General features: G+C 35.2%; 1 protein-coding gene across 1 annotated transcript; it reads right to left on the bottom strand.

Moving 5' to 3' along the window:
• Positions 1-1,933: 1,933 nt before the first annotated feature.
• Positions 1,934-20,055, bottom strand: HELRODRAFT_63612 (hypothetical protein; the record flags this gene model as incomplete). Its single annotated transcript, XM_009010473.1, has 18 exons — positions 1,934-2,134; positions 3,058-3,171; positions 3,318-3,440; positions 3,558-3,649; positions 4,475-4,569; positions 4,660-4,805; positions 4,868-4,952; positions 5,403-5,526; positions 6,508-6,616; positions 7,611-7,667; positions 7,929-8,072; positions 8,134-8,184; positions 13,834-13,941; positions 14,136-14,189; positions 14,440-14,483; positions 15,156-15,237; positions 15,614-15,672; positions 20,019-20,055. The coding sequence occupies 18 exons, from the start codon at positions 20,053-20,055 to the stop codon at positions 1,934-1,936; spliced, it is 1,725 nt and encodes a 574-aa protein (XP_009008721.1).
• Positions 20,056-20,902: the final 847 nt, after the last annotated feature.

The raw sequence follows: 20,902 nt of genomic DNA, 5'->3' as shown, positions 1-20,902 counted from the left end.
ATACCAAGGCTTCTAGGTCAAGTAGAATTATGGCATTTTATACTGACGATGCCTTATCAAATTCGTCCAGCCAAATAATTTACTGGATGCAAGAGCAGCAACGGCGTCACTATGATTAACGCGGAAATATATTACCAGTTTATTTTAACTTAACTCATATTTCGTCCTAGTTTTATTTCAATTTTTTTCACATAATATAGTCACATTACTATTTCCAATTTCAACAACTAGGTATGGCGAGCAACGTTGCTATTTATTTTAAATAAAATTTGGTTAAAATATTCATTTATTTGCTTGAGTTCAGCTTCTAACGTGAAGATGACGGATTATTTTAGCGCACCGCACTTTCTGCGAGCTGAAGACCAACTGAATGGACATCGTTGCCTGCAAGAAACATATTTATAACTATCATATTTTACAAAATCTTTCGACTGTATAATGTGCTCTGTTAATCTTTTTTTTTTATATTTGTTAACTTGTGTTGGAATGTTAGGACACTCGAATGATTTGCAAATTAATTTCACGAATAAGCCAAAGATGACTCAACGTTTAAATGACTAGTGAATGGATTGCTAAGTTTCGACAACTGGTTCTCGATATAAAAGATTTCTAACGTAATATTACATATTACGCAGTAGAGCACTGTACAGACGAGATTTTTCCAAGCAGCAACCGTCCAAGTCCGCAACATTTTTACCCGCAACCACCCAGGCCAACAACGGTCACGTCCGTCTGTATCTGCATTTTGAAAAAACAAGCGGAATTAATTTGCAATAATAGGGTAACGCACGATACTGGAAGAGTAAAACACCAAAACTGTTTGTTGATTTAATAGAATAGCGTTTTAAAAAAAACTCAGAATTTTACAGGAAATCGAAAAATTTTCGTTAATTGTAACAAATCCCATTGTGCGGACGGTTTTAAAAATAGAAATTTGGAACAGCGTAAATAAAATCCAGTTTTTGGTTTTATCTGCCGCGGTTTAGAACCATACAGCAGTCATCCATACAGTACTTAATGACACAGCATCATCAGCCTTGCTATTTTCAAACATTATAACTAACAGTTTCCCAAGAGCGGACCAGTTTTCATGTATTTAAGAAAGATGGATATGATAGAAGCCTATAACTAAAATGTCGAAAAATAAACAAACTATTCACAATATGAGCGTAACTTTTAAAAATTTGAACCAATAAATTAATATTTAAAACGACTTTTGATGACTATTTTTACCTATAATTTTTAGACAATTTATTTATATCATCATTCAGCAGATATCAAAACCAGTCTAAGTATTACAACTGAAACAGGGAAAGCAGATAGCCTAATCATTTAAAAAACATGGAAACGAAGGGAAAGTTGTGACTGGCAGAAACTAACTTTCAGTAAAGTTAAAATAATTGAAAAAACTCGACCGCATCAATATGTCGGCGATTAATATTACTGCTATCATCTGGCCGCTATTCGATAAAACTCGTCAAACTCGCTTGAAAAGTGCGTTAAACATTGCCACATCATTTTTTGTTTGACTAACGATAAACAAAAAGCCTGAGAACTTAGGTGTTAATGAAAATTTTCATAGACATAAATTAACTGTTCAACGTAATATTATAAAAAAATTATAAATATTTTTTTACGACTTTTGCAGTGGCGTATGCTAATCCTACAACCAGTGTTACAATTAAACCCCTCTTAATCCATGAAATTGAATCTGACTGTTTCATAAATCGATGAATATTCCTGAAATAAAAAATGTTTTAACAAAAACTTATATGAGGAATATAATTACGCATGCAATGAAAAGATGAAACACGGGGCGTTATAGTTTGTTCACAAGAAAAATTTTTCAAAATGAAATTTCAATGAACAGTTTAAAAAACATTGGCCTGGGGTTTCAGCATCATTTCTATAAAAAACAGAAAAACATAGAAACTCACGGATAGGCCGCCAGCGTTGTTAGCTGAACATAGACATCCCTATTTATTTTTTCTAAACAGGATATTAAAATAGGTCCAGTAAGATTATATTTTGTACAAAATTCTTTAGGTTGCATGACAAAGTCTTGAATGACCACTTTATTCTCAGTTTTGCATCCTATGACACAAACTGGCAGCCAACTGGTCGATAGGTATTGCTGAAACAAACGTTTCATTATCAATGTTAACGACTGAACATAATAAAAAATTTTTTTGAAAATTTTAATATTCACAGAGATTGAAAAAAATTTCTAAAATGTCTGACTTAGAAATACAAAGAGAAAAAACATAGCTACATACAAATCTACTAGATCAGCATTACTATTCAGCTTTCAAAATAATATCCATGAACCAATTAATACTTTTCAACATTTTAAAGCAGCTAGCTGGTAAATATGACGTTTTTAAATGTTTTTCATGAAAAACAAATAACGCAGACGAGAAAAGAATTAATAACAAAGAACGACTGTTGCGAGGTGCGCAGTTTAACTTTTCATTTTATAACAGGAGCAAAAAAGAAAGTAAGAAATTGATTCATGACTAATATAAATGCTAGAAACCAAGGCAAGATACAAGATAAAGGAAGATGCAAAATAAGTTTAGAAAATATGGAGGCCGCTAGAAACAACCGATAACAAAGAAAAAAATAACTAACAAAACGTGAAAAGGGTTAATTATTAAAAAAGTGGTTAAATTCATAATCGCGATGCAAACATGTGACCTAACCACGGCAAGACAACAACAACAACAACAACAACAACAACACACGTTTAGACGACATTTTCCCCGAGATCGGGGGTTGCCGTTTGTCTACCTATGATGAAACCGAAATACCCCTCGACGCCATTCTGCCGGATACTGAGGGCCATTGTCACTTCTGTCATCATAAGTAATTTATTTGGCCAATTTTTACGTAGGACGCCCTTCCTTACGCAACCACAGTTATAAGCGGTGGGCCTAGCCTTTGATGATCCAACATCACTCATAAGGCAGTGAGGGTCAGTTTAATGTCATAACCAGGACAGAACCACGGCAAGACAATTGTATGGAAATACTGAGAATTAAAAATATTTGTACTAACAAGATAGCAGTTAGCACAGAATTCGAAAGATGACGGGTTTGAAACATCGTACAACAGGCAAATGATGTCAGATGTAAGATTGCTCTGCACGTTGTTCTCGTCCAATTCATTCAACTGTTTACATCAACAAGCAAATTATTTTGTAAAAAAAAAACGATTTAATTCCAAATTTTTAATATTATTCTAAAGGCTTTCAAGTGCGTTAATTAAATAAATTGTAATAAAATCAATAAATCTGCAAATAACAAGTAAAAACTGACAACTAGATATTTTTCTTGACCGCAAACAGAAACCAGATTAACGGTTGTGTCAGGCAGATATCTGTAGTCGAGAGTCTTCACGTAATGTAGGTTCCTGTTGAGAAGTCCTTGTAAAAACGTCGACTGTACAAGAAAACGAAAGAATGAGTGCAAATGGCGCTAGGATGACAAATGATTGAAATTAGATAATTTTGTAATTTGCCTTTTGTTGAAAATATTAGTAACTGGTTACGAACGAACCTTTCCACATCCTTTGGAACCCAAGACGACACACTTGTAGACAATTCTAGTCGAATGCTTCTTTTCTATATCGATCCTCTTATCTCTAGTTACTGTCACAAAACATTAGATTCATTCATTTATTCATGGCATTTTAACATTAACAAATAACTTTATTTAGCAAAAACTAAACAAACGGCATTCAATTTAAGATGTTATATCTTTTTAATTATAAAACTTGCATCAAAAATGTGAATGAATATGCAAAAATAAATATAGAACACAGAAAGATCTATTAATTCAGGGATTCAGATCTTTGTTGGTGGTATCACTTAGCTTACCTTATCCATTTACTAAATCACTGCCATACATTTCAGCAACTTATTTAGCATAGAATTAAAGTTTCTGGAGGTTCAGTCAAAGTTTACAGAGTAATTCACAGATGAGCTGCTTCCTTGTATATTCAAATAATCTGCCGGTGTGGATCAGCAGCACTCCGATTAAAAAAGTTCAAGCGTGCTTAAACAGGATAATGTACAGTCAAACATTTCTTTATTTGAAGTCAGATATAAAAAAAATTAAACCTTTCATGTGCAATAATAGAAAATGCGTTTTTAGCAAACTTCACTAAATAGGGACTTGCTGTTTAATAAAATATGCAATCCTGAGCCATCACCGTTGATTTAAAATGTTAACTCTGATCGAAGATTGAACGAGGTTATAGGATCGGTGTGTATGTACCTTTAATTAACCACCACTAGCACCACGATTCACAAGTCTACCTAACATGAAGGCCAGCTTTCAATTCAATTATGTTGCTTAACAATTTATTTATTATTAAAAAAATTATCAGACATTCATTGAACTAATACAATTTTGTTATTATTCAATAATACATAAGTAACATTACAACGATCGAGTGAAAATGTTATAAATACTTTGGATAGCAGATGCCAGATTGTCATGCTCGTACGTGTAGCCCGTTGACGCCAGGAATTCCATGGTCTTTGTAACGTCAATGTATGTAGTTAATCTTTGCAAGAGAAAAGAATACCAAGTGAAGTTATGTAATTTGCAAACGGCAAACTGCCATTCAATGTATTTAATTGCATTTAATCCTAACGTCCAAAAAGCTAGAAAGCCCTGCTGGGTGATCCATCCATGCGAATTCGTGCAGACGATATTGCTGAAGTCTGAACTCCACATGTCGTGATTGCACAAGTTCGATAGATTCGTCAACTCAGTGGGAGACAGGCAGCCATCACAGTCCTGCAATTCAGTCCAAATTTATTTGGTTGAGTTGCGTTAAGAGAAATAAAAAGAGAACCCACATCATCGAACTTGTCAAACAAATCCGAGAGGAACTGATACCCGAGGTATGACAACTCTACTGTCGATCCTGGGTGGTTTCTTAATCTGTTGCAGAGAAAAGATTTATTCGTATTAAAGAAGACACCCAAACCTGTATTTTGATTCTTACAAAAATGTTGATGATTAAAAAAACTTTGTAAACTATATTCCCGAACATTTGAATGAATGTTGAAAACTATGTAAATATTAAAAAAGTGTTACGGTGTTCGTGTACTATCTGTTGTTAAATTATATAATATGTAAATCATATGAAAAAAAGATTGACTATAATTTATTCAAACGCACAGAGGCCGGATAAGGCGGGTAAGTAACTTGGAATCAGCTTTTGCAATCAGCAAATTTACAACAGCATTGCATTAAAAATAGATGTGCCAAAATAGACGATTAAACAAAAAACTAAAATCAATGCATTTTGTTACATCCAATGTAAGGACATTAATTAACAAACAGAATAAGCAACACAGCGAACCAAAATGTACTAAATAAGACTCCAACCCGAATTTGAAAAGTTCTTCAGGCAAGTTAAGGTTATCATCAAAGCCGAACTTCCGGAGGACGGTCCACGTTGTTTCGTGCCGACCCCTCTGAATGAACAATGTGTGCAGAAACAAGAAACCTGCTTGTTTCAAGTTTGTAAAAAAAGACCAATGTTAACACATTGCAAAACGAGGAAAAAGTATTAATATGTAGCAAAATTTAAAGCTACATCCCTTTAAGTATAAGAGGTTATGCACCTTATCTGACAACTACAGTAACAAATAAAATCCTGTTAACTACACACCTAGATCATGTCGTCAAACAAACATGCAAAATTTTTGTATCATGCTTCTGCTTTCAAAATGAAGCGCATCTAATACGTGCAACAATCTCCAATTAACTACCACAAATGAACTCCCTCCATTTTAACCCTACCCAGTACAGACCCCACAAATTTCGACGAGCACCTCACCACTACGTGGTGGTAAGGAAGAGAGGTAGCACCAAATGATGGACATCTTATTCAGCTGGATACCCCGGCTGTCCGCACTTTTTAACGCTTTGTCCATTAGCGAATCAATCTAACCAGACAATATCAACAAGCACATTTTGCAATTATCTTACTGCATGTTCTCGTTCGTTCAATTCAATCTCAGCTTTATTCAAGAATTTATTTGCTAATATCTTAGTAAATTAAAAACGCATTTATTAATATTTTAGTCATCTAAAAAAGTTCGGTTAATGGAAGTTTGTCTTTCCCATATTCATAACTGAATCACGAATCAATTGAAACAAAATATCAGTCGGATAATCAACATAATTTCTTGATAACAGATTTTTTCACCTTTTTTAAAAATTTAACAAACAATTCATATATCCTCGCCATATATTCATATATCCTATTCCATCCCAGAAAAATTTCACTACTCCACAACTAAATCAGCTGAAATCACTTGGAAACAAGCTGAAGACTCAAATGTTATTAACGCTTTGAAACATTTAACACAGTGGAAAACTAACTCCTGAAAACAAAATTCAAACATCAAACACATGCTCTAAATGAACGTTTTTAAATTCTAAAGTTTGAAAAACTTTGTGGCATGCAGAGGAAGCAACTTGTAACCTTTGAGTGTGAGGGCCTCCCGAACGACGCCGTCGTCGATGTGTCGCCTCACAACCGACTTAACGTCCTCCAGCGCTTGAGGTTGCAGTGGAACGTTGAAGCACCGCCGCTGTTTGTAATATGTACCGCGTGCAATTAATTAATCCAACATTCAACGAAGCTTTCCATAGAAAAACTTCTGAAAAAATATATAATCTGTGTGCATTTATTTCAAGGCAAAATGAAAAATTTAATATTATTATAAATTAATATTCAGCTGTACATAATTCCACAAGTACTGCTCAGTTGTCATTCTGACTGGTTGAAATCACAGCCACAGTCTGTCTTCATCATCATATATTTTTTTTTATAGGCCCACTTTCCTTTCTTTAAAAATATAACAAAATTTTGTACATTTGCAGTTGATGAAAAATGTTTCTAAAATGACCACCATTATTTTTTTTAATTTCGGCTGAAAACTATTCACCTGCCCTTTAAAATGTAAACATTTATTTCGAGTAGTTTTTGAAGCATGCTGCTTCGATAAAATGTAAACCATAAACTCCTCGTTCTCAACTTCAAAAGTTGTCCTTTCAGTTCAAATTTCTATCCACGTATGCAAATAAATATTCACTCTATTTACACGTTATGGTATGTTCAAAACTGATCAACTCCTAACGGATCCTCCGTTAAATTCATGAGTCACACAAACGTTGTCCTGCCATCGCGAACACTAATTTATTCACACTGTTCAATCTACGCCAATCTTATTCAATGCAAGATAGCTACGGCAATAAAAAAAAAATGTAAAAAATAAACAATACAAAAACATCGTTTTGATTTTCTTAAAAAAATTACAAACCTATAAAGATCATTATTTATATATATATATATATATTACAGTATTATACTTTGTTAAGTTTTGAATTGTTCCTAATTTAAAAAAGTGTCTAAACATTGAATGATAATAAATATATGTGTTTGTTAGTAGAAATGTCCCGAAAGTTGATGGTTAACAAAAAACAATGTTAATGAAAATTTTGACTGATGAAATGCTGTGTCAACAAACAACTCTAAAATGCTGAAGTTAAAATATGTGCACAACAAATGCACATCAAATTTACTTGGAACTGATAAATTTCGTTATCATTCAACAATCCATCGTTATCTTGGTCACAGATCTGAAGAAAAAAATTAATAAAACAAAATCATTTAAAACAGTTTTCAAACAATGTGATGAAAAAATGATTCGTTGTATGCAAAAAAATTCCATTTTCAGGTAAGCAATTCTGATACCTTGCATATCTTATTCCAAATCTTAATCCCGATGTATATAAATTAATAATTTACAAGCAAAAATCACTCAGAGGTAATAACTTGATTATACATTTTATATTCAGATTAACTGAAATTTAAATAAAATTCAATAAAAAATATGTAACCCTGAAAATTCTAGTAAGTGCAGATTTGCATTTGAGAGAAAGTTGTTTCTCGTCCAGCAGGTAGAGAGGAGCGGTGGGGTGGAGCACTGCCTTCTGGGCGTAGTAAAACACCTCGCTTATATTCTTGAGAGTTTTTGCTGAGCACTGAACAAAAAAAAAAGTTAAAGCTTCATTGGGAAGAGACTTTGAGTCAAAATTAAATAACCTCCACGCATGTCTCTATTTCAGCGTACATGTTCATCACAGGCATTATCAGCTGCAATTATTCAAGTTATTGAAAACATTTATATTTGTGAATATTATCAAACTAACAAGCATTTAAATGAAAACTGGTCTGTTTATAACCTTACAACATATAACACAACTGTTTATAGCTTACATATTTTAACCCCTTAATTGCAATTTTGGGGTCTCGTGGCCGGGTGGTTAGCGTGTCCGTCTACCACTCCCACGACCCGGGTTTGAACTGTTAAGTTTTATATTAAAACATTATGATTTATAATATACATTTATTTTTCTTTGGACCAAATGTTCTTTGCTTTGTATGTAACTTCACTTTTTCCTTTTCTGTTGATCCGGTGGATAATAAACAAGTCGAGAACGTTGCTTAGTTTATTTCTCTTCTTTTAATGTCTTTCAATATTATATCAATTAATTAAACGATCAACGTGACAAGAAATTTAACAGGTTATGGGACCCAGATAACGTTTTTCTTAATTAATTGATTTGACGAAGAAAATTTAGAATAAAGAAATATCGGAAGATTCTTTTGTGAAGACTGAAGTGAAGAGAAAGCACGTGCTTCTTCATTCTCTGAAATTCGATATTTTGCTTCTAATTAAAAGGTCAAATTGAAAGACAAGGAAGAAATGGATCTGACAAAAGTGCAAATCAAAAACCTAGAAGGCAAAAGTAATTGGTTGAACTGGAAGTCGAGAGTTTGTATAATACTACGCGGCATTCCTGATGCAATGGATGTAGCAAATGGCAAATTAAAAGTTCCAGATGAATCGAACGATGACTCAAATAAAGATGAGATAGCAAAATATCAAACTGCTTCGAACAGATTCAACAGAGCAGATTGTAGTGCTATGATTGTTCTGTCAACCAACATGACCGATGAAACGTATGAAAAAGTTCGTTCATTCAGTAATGTCAGAGATGTTTGGTTAAAACTTCACAGATTGTATGATGAAGTTAATGAAGATAAAGCATACAACTTGTGCATGAAGTTCTTTAGTTATAAAATGGATGAAAGCGATGATGTTGTCACTCATGTCACAAAACTCAAGAATCTTTGGAAAGATTTGAAGGTTGAGTTAGGAAAAGATGAAAACAGTGACTTGTTGCTGATGTGCCAAATAATTGAAACTTTGCCAAAAAAATATTTTTCATTTGCTGAAAGTTGGAGATTGTTGAACAAGACTGAAAGAACAGTCGAAACACTCACAAATCAACTGTGTAGCTATGAGAGATCTTTGGAAGGCAAGACAGAATGTAATAAAGTATTATTTGTCAAAGCAACAACTAAAAGGTCATCATCACTAAACATGAATGGTCAAAAACAAGATAAATTTATCAGCAAACCAAAGCGACTGATATGTCATTATTGCAAATTGCCAGGTCACATTGTAAGAAATTGTGAAAAATGGCATTCTGATGGTAGACCAGCAAAACCAAGAAATAACAATCTACGCGATGACAATAATTCACTAGTTGTTATGGAATCAAGTGTTTTTGCAATTGATGAGTCAGCGTACACTGATGAATGGTTTTTTGACAATGGTGCAACGTGTCATCTAACTTTCCGAAGAGACATATTTCAAAGTTTTGAAAAATTTTCTCAACCGAGTAAATTATATGTTGCAAATGGTGATACTGTAGAAGCTTTTGGGAAAGGAATTATTCATCTTCAAGTGAAAGTGAATAATAAATGGCAAACTGTTAAACTTACAGATGTCTTGTATGTGCCAAAAGTAAAAAAAAATTTGTTCTCAGTACTTGCAACTCAAGATAAGAACAGAAATAGCTCTTTTGTTTCAACCTCAAGAAGTTGTCATCTACTTATTGACAATGTGATAAGTGTTGTTGGAATAAGAAACAACAATGGAGGTTTGTTCAAACTTGTTGCAAAAACTGTTAGACCGTTGAATTCTGAAGTCGAAGTTAACTTTGTCAATGATCAAGATGCATTGCAGTTATACCATGAAAGAATGGGACATCAAAATAAGAAACGTGTTAAAATGCATCGATCAAGAGATGTTATTGTTGATGAGAAGGTTCTCAAACCAAATTCAGTGATTTTGCAAGAAGAAAGTTGTTCAGATGATACAGTTTCGATTGATGTTGAAATCAAAGATGAAAATAAAGAAACTTTGATTAAAGAAAATATTTCAACTGATGAAGATGAAGATGTTCACAACCGTAGTTTAGTTTCATCTGATGAAGAAGATCAATCTGACTGTTGTAATCAAAAGACCAAAGGTATGGTTTTATATGACAGGAATAATATCAAAAAGCCATCTCGTTATGATCCTTTCGTTATGTCTGCATTATGTGAAGTACTTGAACCAGAGAGTTACAAAGAGCCATTCAAAGTGATGAAAAAGATGAATGGTTTAAAGCCATGAACAGTGAAATGCAGTCACTAAAGGAAAATCAAACGTGGGATTTGGTAAGTCTTCCAAAAGGTCATAAGGCAATACCATGCAAATGGGTCTACAAGGTAAAACACAATCCAGATGGTTCTGTTGAACGTTTTAAAGCCAGGCTAGTGGTAAAAGGTTTTTCTCAGAAAAAGGGAATTGACTATGAAGAAACCTATAGTCCTCTAGTCAGAAGTTCAACTATAAGAATACTATTAAGTGTTGCTGCAAATGAAAAGATGTCACTCAGGTAGTTTGATGTGTCAACAGCATTTCTATACAGCAAACTAGATGAAGATATTTACATGGAGCAACCTGAAGGTTTTAAAGATAATTCAGGAAGAGTCTGTAAACTCAAGCGAAGTCTCTATGGACTTAAACAAGCTCCAAGATGTTGGAACAAACGCTTTGCTGAATTCTTGAAAAAGAGACATTTCAAACAAAGCGATGCAGATACTTCTTTGTTCATTAGAATACAGGGAGGAAAGAAACTCATACTTGCACTGTATGTTGATGATGGACTAGTTGCAGGAACTGATAAAGAAGAACTAAAAATATTTGAAAAAGAATTAATGTCAGAGTTCAAGATAACATCTAAACCTGCAACATATTTCCTTGGATTAGAGATTAATCAAGATGAGAAGGGAAATATTAATGTCAGTCAGTCATCGTATACAAGAATGATTCTTGAAAAATTTGAGATGAGTCAGTGTAAATCCTGTACAACTCCGATTACAAAATCTGAGGAGTTCAATGAAAACAAAAATGAACATGAGGAAGTGAAATTTCCTTACAGATCAGCAGTTGGTGCATTGATGTACTTGATGACGGGAACAAGACCAGATATTGCATATGCAGTTGGAGTAGCATCCAGAAGTTTGGAGAAACCCAGCAAGTCCAATGTAACACAAGTCAAGCAAATTTTCAGATATTTGCAAGGCACAGCTGATGTCGGTATTGTTTTCAAGTCTGGTCAAAACAATACATTTATAGCCTACAGTGATGCAGATTATGGAGGAAATAAATCTAGTGGAAGATCGACATCAGGTGTAATCTGTATGTTTGGATTGGAAGAAGCGTGATCAGTTGGTTTAGCCAACGTCAACCCTCAGTTGCGATTTCAACTACTGAAGCAGAAATCGTTGCCGCAAGTGAAGCAGCTCGTGAAGTGATATGGCTCAAACGATTGTTGAACGACATTGTAGATCTAAAGAAAAAGCCAGAAATTTTTGTCGACAATGAAGCAGCAATTCGTTTAGCACACAATCCAGAACTTCACAGAAGAACAAAGCATATCCACATTAGACATTTCTTTGTCAGAGAAAAAGTTGCAAAAGAAGAAGTTTCAGTTGAACGAGTTGCAACAGAACTTCAAGTTGCTGATGCTCTGACAAAACCAATGGTAGGACCAAGACTAAAGAATCTGATGTGTGCGATGGGTCTTCAGAACATTTAGGTTAAGGTCATCTAATGTTTTAAATAAAATGAGAAGGTGTTAAGTTTTATGTTTTATATTAAAACATTATGATTTATAATATACATTTATTTTTCTTTGGACCAAATGTTCTTTGCTTTGTATGTAACTTCACTTTTTCCTTTTCTGTTGATCCGGTGGATAATAAACAAGTCGAGAACGTTGCTTAGTTTATTTCTCTTCTTTTAATGTCTTTCAATATTATATCAATTAATTAAACGATCTACGTGACAAGAAATTTAACATGAACTTTGTAGTTTCTACAGGTTCATCCGGGTAGCCGACCCCCGGGTCAAACCAGCCGTCCATCCTTTCGAGGTTGGTAAATAGGTAGACGACGTAAGTTGTCGGATGTTGGCCGGCGAGATTGCTCAGTGGTTCAAATGCTCGCTGAGTCAAACATCTCAATGGCTATCATATACTCAGCGTAAAATGTGTACGTCGTGTGAAAAGGATAAACAGCCTTTGTGGCGAAGATGGCTGCTTCAAATCAATAGATTAGGATTTGAATCAATCAATCAATCAATCATCGTTTTGCGTCCAGAGACCCGGTTTCCCGAGGTAGGACGTTGTTCTCTTTGCCATCAACTTTTTGCGCCAAATTAGACGATCAGTTGTATCCATTTCATTTAAATTTAGAGCTTTCATGTCTTGCTCGATTGTTTGCGACCAGGACTTCTTTGGACGGCCTTTGGGACGTGTGCCAGGTACTTCAACATCTGCAAGAGAAGTTATGGCACTGTTTCCACTTCGTTTGACATGACCAAACCACCGCAGACGGTGTTGCCGGCATTCGTCCTTTATATCATCTAAACCAGCACGACGCAAGATTTCGGTAGATTTGATGTGGTCCTTCAGACTAATTCGTTGCATCCATCGGAGCATTTTCATGTCGGTTCGTTGAGGTTGTTGTTCTAGTTTGGTTGTCATTGGCCATGTTTCTGCACCATATAACAACACCGGACGTATCACAGATTTATAAAGTTTTGATCGAAATGGTAGTGGGATGTCACGCCGCATCAATATAGAGGCAAGGAGATGCCATTTATTCCAGGCTGCACGTATGCGTGCTCGAACGGCAGCTTCAGCTGTTCCAGTAAAATCCAGAACATCCCCTAGATATTGAAACGATGTGACTTTCTCTACCTTAATGGCTTCAAAAACATTGTTATTTCGAATTTGTTGTTGTGGACTGATGCAAGCAGAACAAACAAAATTGGACACTTTAGATAAAGTACCAATTATTTTTGAACAACGTTTGTGACACCACTGGTTACACTGCTGACACTTGATTGAATTATTATCTACACCAGCTTTACAAACTGAACAGGGCCATCGTCCAGTAGCTGTGGATTGGATGGGTTCACCAGTGTTCATTGCAGATTAGAATTTGAAGGCCATAATAAAAGATATATAGATAATATATATCTGTAACATTGTAAGTGGTTCTTGCGTATGTCAGAGCTGCAATAATAAAGACTAAAAAAAAATAAATAAAAATTCTAATAATTCATCTCAGCTACATCTGATGACATACAAAGTTTCATTTCAATATTTTAATCAACCGCGTCACCATTAAAATTCTTTTATGAACTAGTAGTAATTCATTCCTTTAAAATTATTTTAAAAAATATTTTCACAAGTCAACAGAAATATAACAATACCAGCACCATCTTCCGATTTTTTTTTATTTCAGACTCCATTTAATAATAAGTTAATCTACACAAAAATAATAAGAAAAAGTTTTAATTTTTAATCTTAATTTTATGAGGCAAACAAATTTAACCTCCATGCTGCTGATTTCGAGTAGGTCTGTTTTATTGCCAACGAGAACAATAGGTTTATTGACATTTTTTGACAATGAATGAATTAATGGTATCCAAAATGCTGGAATCTGAAAAGAAATTTTCAGGTTGATACATTTTTCAGTCATACCTTCATATCATCACACCATTCTGCTTGTTATTAACTCTCTGTTCATGCAGCTAACAATACTATATTTAGGCATATCATTCCAGCAATTATTAAACAAAATTTAAAAAAATTTATAGCTACAAGTTCTTTGTGGTTCTTAAAAGAATAAATTACTTTTTGGATAGAGTCGACATTTTCAACTGAGTAAACAATGCACACAACATCTGCCTACAATGGAAAATTAAATTGAATATTTAAAAATAATTTGGCGATACTCAAACTACTGGTGATAAATGAAATGGCAACTAAAATAAAGAAATTTGTTTCAATTTGTTTCATTTTAAAACATTAATTTAAAAAATAAAAATATGATTAAGAATTAAATTGAGTATAGTTTAAAGAATTAAATAAACAAAATGCAAAGAAATAAAAATGATGTTGAAATGATGCGTTATAAACTTTTCAAAATTAATATAACCTTTTCTATTTCTTCAACAAGTTCACTATTTGTTTGCTCTTGAGCTTAAAAAACGATGTAAATTAAATTCTGTTTGAAAAGTATAAAGCCAACTAAAAATCAGCAAAAAATGGTCAGGTCTAATGCAGTACATAATTTGAGCAAATCATCTGAATCTTGGAAAGAGAAGAATCAGGCCTACTCATTTGAAATATAAAACTGAAAACGTTTGTTACATAAATATTAGATGCACCGAATGTTTGGCCAAAACTTGACATTCACTTTTTGGGCATTTTTCAAGGTCGTGTATAGCAATTTTCCTTTAAACAATTACATCTTTTGAATTCTTGAACAATAATTATTGTTCAAGAATTATCAATTATAATTGATTAGTGGTAGAAAATTAATTTCTGTCGTCACAGCGGTTAAGACATTTGAATTTGAACAAGAAATTGAATGGATACTATCTCGATAGAGAAATGTTGGATAAACAGGAATCGCCAACTGTTTTTTAATAGCATGTTTTCCATTCTAAAAATAAAAAAATCACTATTGAAGAGTTTTTCAGCATTCAGCCAAATTTACAATTCGGTGCATCTCTAATATATATTGTCACTTAATTCAAACATCTTCAACAAATTAAAAAATTTTATAATAGGTTTTCTGAAAAATAAATTCTGAATAAATTTTCATCATAAATCGAACAAACAAAGAATATTAAACCCAAATAAAAATACCGGAATAGTCAACAATTTGTGTTGGAACTCTTTCAGGTGTTATATCAGCCGGTATTGTTATTTCTTCAGCTTTTGCTGGCACCTATCAATAAAAAAACCATTAAAAACATACATATCCAATAGATATAACTTTAATTGTTTTTTTTTCTTTATAAATTGTAATACATGGTAAATTAATTTTTAAAAATGTGACTGTTTATAATTCTCCTTTGTTGATTTGTAAAATCTCATTCAATGGAGTCAGGCTTTTTTACGACGAGTATGGCACAAATGTCTGTCGGTAATTTATCCTTTAACAAAACAATTCAACAGAAAACTACTTGATGCCTTTATTTACTTTCACTGTAAGTTATAAACGTTTTGAATGATCAACATTTTATAGCGTTGTATTTGGTTGCGTGGAAGGTCAGTTATTCAAAGGTATGATGAAAGATTAATGAAGAAATTGTCAAACCAACGTTTTCTGGGAACTCCTCACTGATCAATGAAAGGATGACAGAAGTCTTTCCAACTCCACCTGCAAAATCATGTTTGAGCGATATGTAATGATATGTAACAGACAAGAAATGTAATATATAACATAGAGGAAATTTTCATTCAATAAAATCTCATTAGTTAAAATGAAACGGAATGTTCATTACCCAATAACCCTTATTGCTCTCCCAGTTGCATTTTAAATATTAACTTGCACTTTTGTTTATTTTTTTACGTTCAATGATTCTGCACTTCAATGGACATAATTTTTCACAAACATTAATTCATCCTTTTACAGTATGAATTCTTGCATTCTTATAACAGCTCATGTCAAAATGTTAGACACATTAACAGGACCTAACCAAATATCTGCTGGAAAGTGCTCAACCTGGTATGTTTCTTCATAAGTGGTTTAATATCATACCATGATATTAAGGTGCAGTGGTGCAATGGTTAAGGTATCTGGCACTGCTGTTGCAATGACTGAGTTCAAATGCACAATGACTATAACCCATCATATGCAGCGTGTCTGATGTGTTGATTCACGTGTATTTACATGCACTCTGTGTTTGTTGTTGACGCCTCTAAGAAATTTTAAAGAGAATTGTAAAAAATTATATTTTTTGACACCACTTCTCAAATGAGCTTCAGTTTTCCATGCTTTAAACTTCCAAGATTCGAAATTTTTTATTCCAAACTTACAATTTCATGTATCTAAATAAATGTATGCCACCATATAAAGTGAGCAAGATACTTTAGCAGACAATCTTCAATGCTTTCCTTGCCCATCCAGACAAGAACAAACAACACACGTTTAGACGACATTTTCCCCGAGATCGGGGGTTGCCGTTTGGCTACCTATGATGAAACCGAAATACCCCTCGACGCCATCCACATCTGTCACTCGTCTCAGTATCACGCAGCCCCGCTTTCACCCTGTCCTTCTCCACCTGTCATCCCAATCGCGGACGACCCCTTCCTACCAGTCCTTCAACCTCGAACTCCAACGCTCGCCTAATCCCGACACTTTTATCCAACACATGTCCATACCACCGCAATCTATCCAACACATGTCCATACCACCGCAATCTCGATCTCCTTATCAATGTCACAATGTCCTCATTCAGTCCCATCATCGACATCAGCTCTGTACTACTCCTCCTATCCTTCACTTTAACCCCACACATCATCCTCACCATAGCTCTTTCAGCCCTCTGCAGTAACACTTTCTTCCTCTCTCATCAACACCCAAGTTTCACCACCATATACCATCGCTGCTCTCACACATGCTTTATATACCCTCCCCTTCATCTTCACTGACCATTTCTTTCCACACAATACCCCACCAAGTTCCCTAAATATCATCCATCCCACACGAACTTTAGCCGTAACTGCGCTCAAACATCCTCCATCCGCGTTCAGCTTATCCCCTAAGTAAACAAAGCTTTCCACTCTTTCAATACCACCACTCAACCCCGTCCTTGCGTCCGTCCTATTAATCACACCATGAACACATTTCTTACAATTGAACGTGCTTCCACCTTTTTCAGTGCCACCCTCACACCACTACATCTCTTATGCACCCATTTCTGACATCCTATACACAATACCGAGTTAGCCTTCACTCTCCTGTCACCTACCCCACAGGGGTCTATTTTACTTATCACTCGCTCCCCACCTTCCCCACTCACCATTACCTTCGTCTTACCAATATTAACTTTTAACCCTTTCTTTTCAATAACACTTTTCCATCTGTCAAATTTTAACTGCAATTCTTCCATGCTATCAGCCATCAAGACTAAATCATCTGCATTCAAAATCTCAAATAACAACCCCTCCATTATGTTTCCACACACAACATCCATCACAATTGCAAACAGAAACGGTGATAACACTGATCCTTGATGCACTCCTACCTTAACACTAAAAGCGTCCGACATCCCCCTTCCAACCCTCACCTTTGTCTTTGCCCCTTCATACAGCTGCATCACAGCTTTAACAAGTCTCTCATTCACTCCTTTCTTCCTCAACGCCCATTCAATGACCTTCCTCGGTACTCGATCAAAAGCCTTTTCTAGATCCACAAAACACATGTACAGGCATAAAACCACACTGCATTTCATTAACTGTCACCATATTTCTCAACCTCCTCTCAAGCACCCTCTCCACTACCTTTATTCCGTGCTCTAGCAATTTCACACACCCTATATGACCCGCAATCTCTCACATCTCCTTTGCCCTTATACAACGGCACAAACACACTGTGTCGCCAATCCTCAGGTATACCTTCATCATCAAACATACTGTTAGCAATTCTCATCATAACTTCAATTCCTATCACCCCACTCGCTTTTATATGTTCTGCCACCACTTCCGAAACCCCTGTCGCCTTACCTAGTTTCATTTCTCTAACTGCTTTCTCTACTTCCTCCATCGTCACCTTCTCTATAGGTCCGTGTGTGACCGCGGATTCCACATCTCCATCCCACTCATTCTCTTCATTCATCAACCTTTCCATATGAGCTTTCCACACCTGAGCTTTTTCCTCCTCATCTATGCACAACTTGCCAGATCCATCCCAAACACATCCATTCCCTATAACATCTTTCCTATCCCTCATTGACTGCTTTGCTACTTTGGACATTTTCCTCGAACTCACATCAAATTCCATTTCCTTCATTAACCTATCTGATGCTTTCGTCATTGCGGTTGCCACTGCCTGTTTGGCAACCTTCTTAGCCTTCCTATATTCAGACTCCGCTTTCTCCGTCATGTCCCTTCTCCATACCCTAAACCTCTCCTTCTTGACCTCCAAAACCCTTCTTATATCTTCATCCCACCACCACGTCTCACCATGCCTACACTTTCCTTTCGTCCATCCACATACTTTATCTGCCGTAGCCAACACACAGTCCCTGTATTTCTACCAAACATCTCCATCCTTACCACTCTCCCAATTTTCAGCCACCTTCACTTCAAATGCCTTCCTCACCTCTGCATCCTGCAACTTCCATGTCTTTCTCTTTGCCACAAACTTATCCTTCTTCCTCCTCCCCATTTCTTTTGATGTCACATCCATCACAACCATACTATGCTGCAGCATACCAGGTATCGCCTTCACATTCTTCACATACTTCCTATGTTTGGCCCTTACCAATATATAGTCTATCATTGACCTATGCTCCCCTGACCTATATGTAATCAATCGCGCTGGTCCCCTTGTAAACCAGGTATTCCCCACCACCATGCTATGTGCATCCGCCAACTCCAACACTCTACGCCCCTTCCTCGTTCCGTATACCATATCCCTATCCCCCATGTACACCTTCATATCCGTCTGCATCCGCCCCCACATGACCATTCAAATCACCCAACACCACAAACTCATCCAACCCCGCTTGCCCAATCTCGTCAGAAACATCATCATAAAACCTATCCTTCTCCTCTTCCTTCCTACTTTGTTGCGGAGCATATCCTGATATCACCCTCACTATTACTTTTCCAAACACCATCACCACCACAATTACACCATTGCTTCTCCGCCTCACTTCCAACACCTTCTCCACCAACTCTTCTCTTACCATCACACCAACTCCTCCCGTACCATCATCCCCCTTCCACCACAACTTATATCTTCCACCTTTAGCCCCCACAAACCTTGTACCCTCACCCTTCCATCTGATCTCCTGTAATGCAGCCACGTCAACCATTCTCCTCTGCAGCTCCTCCACCACTTCCAAACTTCTTCCTGTCAACGTGCCTACATTCCAGGTACCAAACCTCAAACCCCTTGGTCTACAAGTAGTCCTTCGATCTATAGTGCCTTGCACCGCCACACTATAGAGTGGGGTGCCAGTAGCCAGACCATCCACAGGGCCTTGCACCACAACCCCATGGACTGGGTCTCCGGAGATTCTTCGCACCCTCTTCTGCCAGATACTGAGAGCCATTGTTATTTCCGTCATCATAAGTATTATTTTTTGGCTAGTTTTTACGCAGGACGCCCTTCCTTACGCAACCACAGTTATAAGCGGTGGGCCTAGCCTTTGATGATCCAATATCACTCACAAGGCAGTGAGGGTCAGTTTAATGTCATAACCAGGACATTCCTAGCCCATCCAGACATACAACAAAAAAAAAAAAGTCCTAGCCCATCCAGACATACAATAAAAAGCCTACCAAACACTGCAACACTTGCTTCCCTTCAATGACCATCTCTTTAATTCTCAAGTCACTGCATCACAAGTCCTTTTTGGATTCTCACAAACATAGATAGTCTTTGTCTAAACTTTGAATTTTTTCCAGTGTTCTTTTCACAACAGAAATTTCAACTATCATCTATACTTTTAAAGAGATTTACACAACTATTGTTAAAATATGAAAACAAACTTTCTCCAACAAGAAGAATCCTGACGTCATTTCTCATGCTTCAACTTAGAACAAAAGATTTACAAACATACAAGTCCTTGGAAGCGAAAAAAATTTTTTTTAATTAACAAATGAAAATCTAAAAATTTGTTTATTTAAATATTTAAATGCATTGCATATAAAACGCCAATCAAATCAGCAAGTTTACAACAGAATTGAAAATGGAAAAAAGTTGACAATGAATTTTGTGTTTGTATAGTAGTTTTTATACATCAAAAGAGGATTCTAAAATCTGTAAATAATAATTCCATCTTATTAAAATCGGATTGATTTAACAGTTCCATGGATGAGCCAGTTAATTCTAGAAATCACGAAAACAAATTAAAAATAGGAAAAGGATAATATTTAGAAAAAATGTTATCCTATGAAACTAAGAATTCTTCTGAAAGTTCAAAATTTGCAATGGTTGAGGTATTGTCAGAGTCAGTTCAAGATGCAACAAAAATTCTTACACTACAAGCAATAATAATGAATAATAAAACAAGTGCCAGTTTCCTAGAGAGCACAGGTAAAAAAAATCTTAAAAATATTAAGTCTTTTTAGGCAATCAAAAATTATTTGCAACAAACTGTTATGAAAATCTCTTCTAAATGTCATTTGTGACCTCAATTTTAATGATAAAAAGCATGAAAAAATTGTGCTAAAATTTGAATGCACAAAATTATGCAACACAATCGATGTAAGCGTGGGCAAACTTCTTCATCCAAAGGGCATATTTATATCTACCAAATTTAAAACTTTTAATACTTTTCTATTATGTTTTTCGATTTTCAAACAGAAATCAAACAAATATTTAATTTAAATTCTTTTTGCAAACATACATGCAACTTTTCAAATGGAACTTT

The sequence above is a fragment of the Helobdella robusta genome (genome assembly GCF_000326865.2).
Source record: "Helobdella robusta unplaced genomic scaffold HELROscaffold_1, whole genome shotgun sequence".
Classification (NCBI taxonomy): domain Eukaryota; kingdom Metazoa; phylum Annelida; class Clitellata; order Rhynchobdellida; family Glossiphoniidae; genus Helobdella; species Helobdella robusta.
Note: the sequence above shows the minus strand (reverse complement) of the source record. Positions and strands in the feature narration are given on the sequence as shown.